The sequence below is a fragment of the Sander lucioperca genome, chromosome 19 (genome assembly GCF_008315115.2).
Source record: "Sander lucioperca isolate FBNREF2018 chromosome 19, SLUC_FBN_1.2, whole genome shotgun sequence".
NCBI classification, from domain to species: Eukaryota; Metazoa; Chordata; class Actinopteri; order Perciformes; family Percidae; genus Sander; species Sander lucioperca.
This window is the reverse complement of record NC_050191.1, coordinates 18,119,018-18,126,847: the sequence shown is the minus strand read 5'-3', so window position 1 is coordinate 18,126,847 and position 7,830 is coordinate 18,119,018. Positions and strand designations below refer to the sequence as shown.

The 7,830-nt window shown below is 38.8% G+C and overlaps 1 protein-coding gene across 2 annotated transcripts in view; it reads right to left on the bottom strand.

The window, feature by feature from the left end:
* Positions 1 to 1,093: 1,093 nt before the first annotated feature.
* The window catches only part of snx17 (sorting nexin 17), a 33,903-nt gene continuing 27,166 nt past the window's right edge, over positions 1,094 to 7,830 (bottom strand). Inside the window, exons 11-15 of one of the 2 annotated variants that reach the window (XM_031321675.2) lie at positions 4,257 to 4,385; positions 3,967 to 4,044; positions 3,640 to 3,729; positions 3,519 to 3,560; positions 1,094 to 3,343 (exon numbers count right to left, since the gene is read on the bottom strand). In XM_031321675.2, coding sequence (XP_031177535.1) covers positions 3,224 to 3,343; positions 3,519 to 3,560; positions 3,640 to 3,729; positions 3,967 to 4,044; positions 4,257 to 4,385 — 459 coding nt within the window. In that variant the 3' untranslated portion in view covers positions 1,094 to 3,223. The remainder of the gene's footprint in view (positions 3,344 to 3,518; positions 3,561 to 3,639; positions 3,730 to 3,966; positions 4,045 to 4,256; positions 4,386 to 7,830) is intronic. The other variant, XM_031321676.2, reaches the window with a different exon arrangement.

Below are 7,830 nucleotides of genomic sequence, written 5' to 3'. Positions count from 1 at the left end.
GGATTGCCAAAAAAAATTGCAGACATTCATGTCCCCCTTGGGATGAATTGTGTTCAGGTCAAAATTCGAATATGTCCAAATACTTGCAAATCTGGCATTTCCCTCAGCCTCAGGTGTACTTTGAATTTAGTGCTATTGTCACACGCTACACTAAGATGGTGAACATTGTTACAGCTTATGCTCATTGTGAGCATGCTGACGTCGGCATTTAGTACGACTCGCATTGCCAGACCTTCCTCCACAGCGCTGCGAAGGAGGGACTGGCTAGTCCACACATTCTGGGATTGGAGAAAAACGTGCTCTGGTTTATTGGCATTTCTTTAAACCAATCACAATCGTCTTAGGCGGTGCTAAGCGCCGGACGGAGCAACGTCGTCCCTGCAAAATAGCATCGGGAAAGAACTTGTTTTGGTGGAACGTGTACATTCAAAGGTTGTTTTAATCGTGCAACAGAAAACTCAGATTGGAGAGAAAGTTGAGCTAGCTGTCTGGATTTACCCTGCAGAGATCTGAGGAGCAGTTAACCATAGTCCTCAGAAATCCACCGGAGTTTAAAACGACAACACAAAGAAAGCGGAAGGTAACGGACATCCGGCCGAAATGAAAGACATCTGGCCGAATTTCCGGCGGCACCTGAACAAGAAAATGTTCTTGGCACACAGATAAATAATTTTCAGCAGATGCGTATGTCAATAAGAAACAAGAAATTTCACTAGAGAAATGACAAAGTTATGGCTGAGGTAATTTAGAAACTGAAGCAATTACATAATTGCGAAGTTTTAATTTTCAACTGTAAAATGTTGTGTTTATGTAAAAACTGAATTTTAGTTGATGTGTTATTAGACATATCAATTGGGCTATAGATAGATAAAGAATCAAAGCACTTTATTCTCAGTTCCAAATACCTTCATGAAGTGAGAGTTCTTTTACAGAAACTTGGTTGTGATGTACTGATTTATATCACTTGGTTGCTCTATACTGATTAAGATTTTTGCCACGTTACATGTCTGAGAACCAAAGCTGCTGCCGATGAAGAATGCTTAGTGATGATAAAATAAAGTGGACAATTAAAAGACAGCAACGAATCAGAGGATAATGTGACCTAATTTCAGAGTTTATTTTAGCATCATGACAGTTGTCCCCGACCTTACCACTAAAATCAAAATGAAAAGTAGCGGAATGAATCAAGTCAATACAATCATGAAATTTGACATTTTCTGTAAAAGTGATGCTGATGAAAAATGCACTTCAATTAGGTACCTACACATTTATACACACCCAGAACCTTGCAGCTTCCATGTAAGTTGTGGTATTGACCGGAATTAAGAAAATTAAAATGAAGAGTGGTGTCCACATCCCCCTACTGTAAATACAACTTAAGACAACAGAAAAAGCACAGCAGTGAAAGAACAAGACATTTATATTGAGAACATTTCGTGTACAGTTCTGGCTACCAGTGAGAGTAAAGCTGTTGATAGGTTGGCATCGATTTACATTTAGAGGCTTCAAAACACGCCGAGATGCAGCTCAACAGATGCCAACAGCAATAAAAAATGGAATGACGTCTTATAAAACAGCGGGATATGTTCAGTTTGTTGCCTGCTCTCCACGAACTTTGTTCACTCCAGCAATTGTGATCACATTAGCCACTTCACCAAAGCACCTTTTCAACTAAATCCTCTGAGATGATTGGCACAATGTACATACACATTACGATGAACTGAAGCCCCAAAGAATGCGCCCCGCAACACCATCACTCGCCCAAAAAAAGAACTAGACAAAGAAAATCAGATGCAAAATTTGTAAACACTTTACATTTTAACTAATTAAAGTTCCCTAAACATTATGTAAACAATAATAAATGTTAGTCCATTTAAACTTTTTGTTCTATACAGTTTAGATTACATTTGATCTATTTGATTACAATAAGCTATGGATGATAAAGATATTAGTAAATGTTCAGAATACTTAATTGAATGTACATAATATAAAAAGTGACATTGTCATAATTTTTATGTTTATTTTGTGCAAAATGCTTTAGTAAACTATAATTTGGCATTATGAGAAACCTTTAAAAAAAATTGGTTTAAAAAAAAAAAAAAAAAAAATCATAGATGGATTTACAAAGCCCCTTGGAAAAAAATTCTCCACGTTTAAGGTCATGCTCAAGCTTCCACTCGAACATTCATCTCCATCTGTACTGTAATACTGTGCAAAAGTGATGGGTTTAGCAAGTGCAAGCAGCTCGGCCAAATCAACCATCTATCAAGTTCTGCAAGATTCTAGGTAACACTGGCTGACACTGACGTTTATTTGAAGCTTCAACCAATGTCGAGTTAACCCACGAGGCGAAAAAGGAAAAATGAAGGCATCAGACTATTTCTGAAGGCAGTATGAGTGACTGTGCCTCAAACGTAAGCTGAATAAAAATGCTGGTATCCTGCTAAGATATTTACTGACTTGGCACATGAGTAGCATGACACACAGAAGATCACAAACAGTATAAAAACATGACATTTTGGTATATAGCCAAGCCAAACATTGATCATCCATATAAGTAAGCAGTTGCTCTGAGATGTCTACAGTTTTGAGATCAATTTCAACACGTTCACTGGACTCTGGGTCATTTTGAGAACTTTCCATGTCCAGTTGTGCTGCATTATCACTAGTGCCAGGTCTAACTAAACATTTGGCTCTCAGGTTGGAAAGGAACATGCAGCCACTGGGGGAAGAATCCAAGATCTAGCAGGTTTTCTTTATGTAGTTTATAATATATATTAATTTACTTTGTACCTCATGAATTTAACTGCATTATAAAAATTCACATCTACTGTTGATGGAACAGTAGTCAATGTGAATGAAACTGAAGTAGGAATTTGTCAGTAACATACAAAAACAAAAAGCATCCCTGTTTGCGTACCTGTAGCTTTACATGCTATTTACTGTATGTTGCCACTAAGTTAATAACATAGGGACAACGGTTCAATTGAATATGATGAGTGTTACTAAAATACAAATCAAGATGAGCTTTTAGAGTCTAAAAGAAAGGACACGGTCAAAGATTAAATGAGACCTTAAGGCAGCAATTTCTCCAGGAAGAGGCTACAATCTTGCAGAATCGGAGGCGTGTGTGGCCCGATCGGCTCGGCTCAGCTCAGCTTGTTATCTTTGTCGTCCCAGTCGCTGACATTGGAATGAATAGGGGAGGAGGGCAAATCTGGGGTTACAGGTCATCATCCCCGATTCCCTCAAAAGCATAGTTGCCATGGAAATCATTGCCGCTGATATCATTTGCTGAGTTGGAGGCGCTGATCCCTCGGAGGGACACCGAGCTCAGCTTGGTCTAAATGGAATAATCAATAGTACTCTTAACACTGGAAAAACATTAATCTATTAGAATATGTTGAAGGTTCTGGGAATGCATTATATGACCCCATCATTCAGCTGCTTGCTTTTTGAACACATTTTTTTAGAAGCACTGTACTTATTAATAAAAAAAAAGTCAAATATATACTCACTGAGAGTTTGACGATTTGTTCACGGTTCGGGTCAGGGGAGTCCTGCAGTCAGAACAACAACAACAACAAATTACCCTATAATCTATAAAAAGTTCCAATCAAATTCAAACTCAGGGCATACTATCCCATTTCTCACCAGTAGAGGGGGAGATTTCACAGCTTGCTGACTGTCTGACCGGTGGATGGAGCCGTTGTGTCGTTTCCTCAGCATCTAGAAGGGGACAGCAGAAGAAGTGAAGAATAATTATCAACAACAGAGTATCCTGTAAATCATGAGCTTTGCTTTGCGTGTGTTCTGATTCCAGCACTGAAATCTAATGACCTATTATCTCCACAATCAGCAAAATAAAAACCAAATAGTTATAGATGTATACACAGTAAGATGCTGTGTGTATTAATATTAGGATGATTGAGAGATATATATATATATATATATATAAAAACAAACCTTCTTAATGCTGCCACCTGACTTCTTCACCATTAATTCATCCACCATAGACTGAAGGCAGATACTCATCATGATAGCCTGAAATCACAACTGTAAGTCAATACAATTGAACAGTATTGAGCACACTTTTACTTCACATCTTTCTTAGACATTTTGAAAATACATCCTACTATTTTGAGTAAAGAAGAATTGCGTGAACCAAATGCTCTGAGCATATCACAACAGTTTAACGCTCTACTACCTAATGCTTGTCCCCCTACGTAGACTCTTGTCTGTGACTTCTGTCCTACCTGATGACTGGTGATGGTGACCCACTGGAGGCGGTCCTTGCTCATCAGATACTCGAAGGCCAGCTCCAGTTTGACCTCACATTTGGACGAGCTGCAGGAATTGGTGGTGCCGTTGGCTATTGGGACTTGCTGCAGAGTCGGACAGAAAGATGGAGTTATGATTTGGTGTTTGGGTGGTATCATCAAAATTCATCCTAAATACCACAAGCTGTCTGAACTGTTATCATATGTTTATTCTATTGAGGACTTTTTTTCTATTTCAGCATTCAAGTTAAATACGTCTACTTATGTTTGAAACACAAGGAAAATTATAGCTGCTCCACAGCGGTGGTCCGGGACGAGCATTTTAAACTCGCAGGGAAGGTGTCCAAAGCACAATGGCTGATTATGTATAAGATGTGACATTGTGACCGTTGAGCTTTGACCTCACAATCTTCTGGTCCAAAGGACCATGCTGATCTCAGAGAGCTATTGTCCAGGTGATGACTCCTCTAGCTATTTGGGCTATATTTTATAGAGTCAGCCTGGGTTGACTCAATAACATGATTTTCCTAAACTGCAACTGGACTGATTGTTAATCAGAATCAGGTGTTTTAATGCAGACATACATTTAAAATATGCGGGGGGGCTGTCCATAGCACAATGCCTGATTAGATATGTGTATGATCATCTTGCAACACCATGCGCTCAAACTCAGAACCATTGAGGCCGTAGGCGGGTTCTCAGGGAGCTATTATCTGTCACAAGTGGCATCGCAAAACCTAGTAGACAAGGAGCAAGCTTGCATGACAATGCTGAATTTTAAGCTGCTGTAACAAAATTAATTTCTTATTAGAAAATTCTGAGAATTTGTGTACTTGGTTAAGACAACATGGAGATGCCTGTTATTTATTTTCACAAAGATCAATAAATGCCAAACTGATGTTTAAAGATGCTCTATTTTGCAGTGACTGCAATGCGTAGGACACAATTCAATTTTTTTTTTAATTCACATTTTGAGATTAAATTCTGAAATTGTGCACACGAAATCTACAATGATCTTCGAATGTTGTGAATTTTTTCCATGAATATCAAATATTTAGTTTGGAAAAAATTGCAGTATTTGTTTACACTACTGCAGTAAAACATTTTAATGCAATGTGGGCTCAAATTTTGAAAAATCAAAAAACTTTGTGTCAATTGAAACAAAAATGTGGGAGGAAGTTTTGCAGTTTTTGCAAAAAGTAGAGTGATGGACTTCAAAATTGCCACTAGGTAAAAGCAGAGTAGAGTTTCTGTTCTATTGGGGCTACAGTTTGGTGTAAGTTGCAAAGTTGTAGCATGTTATGAATTTTCAAAGTTTAAAATTATAAATGGCTGTTGTAGCGCCACCATCAGGACAATTAGTACACAAATCGCACTGATTGCGTGTGGCACAGGACTGGACTTGTGTGCAAAGTTTGGTAAGTTTTCGTACATGGGAACGTGGATTTCTGAAGAAGAACGCCCCTAATAAACTGACTTCCATATTGCTTAACCAACATCCAACTTGCATTCTTAAGTAGAGGCTTGCTATTCTACTCTGTAAACAGCTGAATCACATTTCCGATCCTACGTTCTTGTTAAGCTGCATCACTACAGGCATGACAGGCAGCCAAATCTTAAGATAACACATGCTAAAATATTAACATAGGTGCAAAGAAAGAAATAAATGTGTATAAATACAGACTATCAAAAGCCTCCAAAAATATGTGACACTCAGACACACAGCCTCCCAGGAGACGAGCCCTCATTCCTCATTTATGGAGCCTGTGCACTTCACTGAGACTATTCCCTCTGGGCCAGCTGTACCTCCCATGCTAACCACACACACAAATATTTTAGAACTTAAAAAAAGACATACAGACAAAAACAAAGGTCTGACACACATATACACACACAATTTAAATGTTTATGCATGTTCTTCCGGATGCAATTTGAGATTTGACTACGAGGGGGGTTGCAGCGCTGCACCAAATGCGATGTTATGAATGAAATGAATAGTTTATTCTGAAAGGAAAGGGCTCATTAGAATGACTTTGACATCTGAGAATGAACTCAGGAATTAACCACACCGCTGGACAGCGCGGGGGCTCAGCCTGTAATCAGACGAGCCAAGATGCATTTTAATTTTGGATGTGTTGTCCAGATCTCTGTGCAAATTAACCTTTGGAGAATCATAAAAGTGGCTGTGATACAAATCACTGTGCTGAACACTAATGCAATACAAAAGTGAACTGCTTTTCCCATCTACATTTAAATGAGGTCTTGCGTCAAAAAAAAAAAAAAAGCTAACTGAAATGATGTGTGTAGAGCTGCATGTAATTCTTTTTCAGCTATTCACAGAAGTGAAAATTGATTGTTCAGGCTTTCAGAGGAACTGTCTCTGGGTGGAAGCAGAAAAAAAATAATGTAGATTCAGGGCAGATCAACTCTGTGGTGCATGATGGTTTGAATTTATGCCGATTCTGGGTGACAATTATGAAGATTATTTATTTTTAAGACAAGAAATTATTGCTCTGAATTTCTTGCCTGCTAGTTTCAAATTAACAAAAATAAAGCTGAAATGTATAATATAATAAATAACCTTTTTAATAGGGGTACTTGTAATACTGACTGTGCTAACTGTGATACTTGAAAGTCTTAAAGTTTCAAACCCAAGCCAAGATATTCCCAATGACATCATCTGAGTTATCTTAGAGAGCTCCTCCGGTGAAACACACTATAAATTAATTAATTACTGTGAATCAATCACTGTCATCTGCTGAGCCGAGTCTGACAGATCCCGACAGCATCTCATGTTTACTAATCAATTACTAGGTGGCAGTCTAAACAGTAGCCTCACGCATTAAACATAATTATGGTCTTTGTTATGTGGAGCAGCACCTTTGCTCTTTCTGTACTCTCCCCGAAAGGCTCTATGGTTTCATTTTAAAAAAAGTCCATTAGTTTCTTGTGATGTTAGTGGAGCTGTACGGATGTACACAGAGTGGGCTGTGTAGGTGCTTCCTTGTGCTGCATGCCATCAGATTCCCTTCTCGCCAATAGACTATTATCAGTTTGAATAAAGGATGCTGCTGTGTGTGTTAGGTTGGCGGATCGATACAGCACTATCCTTGTGTGGGTTGTGTTTGGGTAATTGGACTGATCAAGACGAATGGTGTGGCGGTCAGCACTTTTGGAGTGTAGCAGGAGTAAAAACGAATGCTTGGCAAAACTCAAGACGTGTTTCTGGTGCAGTGGTGAGAGAAGGTTTGTAAACAGGTAGCTCTGGAGGCACAGGAGCCCCTCTTGGTTTGATGGACTCCAGCCAAAGCTGCTGCATCTCTACTCTGCCAGCTCGTAGTCTCCTAATAATATGGAAAGTTTCCAATTTGATTATTTCACAGCTTCGGAGATACAAGCATGCTTGAAGGTGAATTCACTAGGGCTGGGACGATATGCTTGTGTCCCGATTTGATTCTTTCACAATACATGGGTGCCGATTCGATTTGTATTGCGATTTTCATTTATTGCGAATCTTGCGAATTACTGCAAAAAAAAGTACTGCAATTCC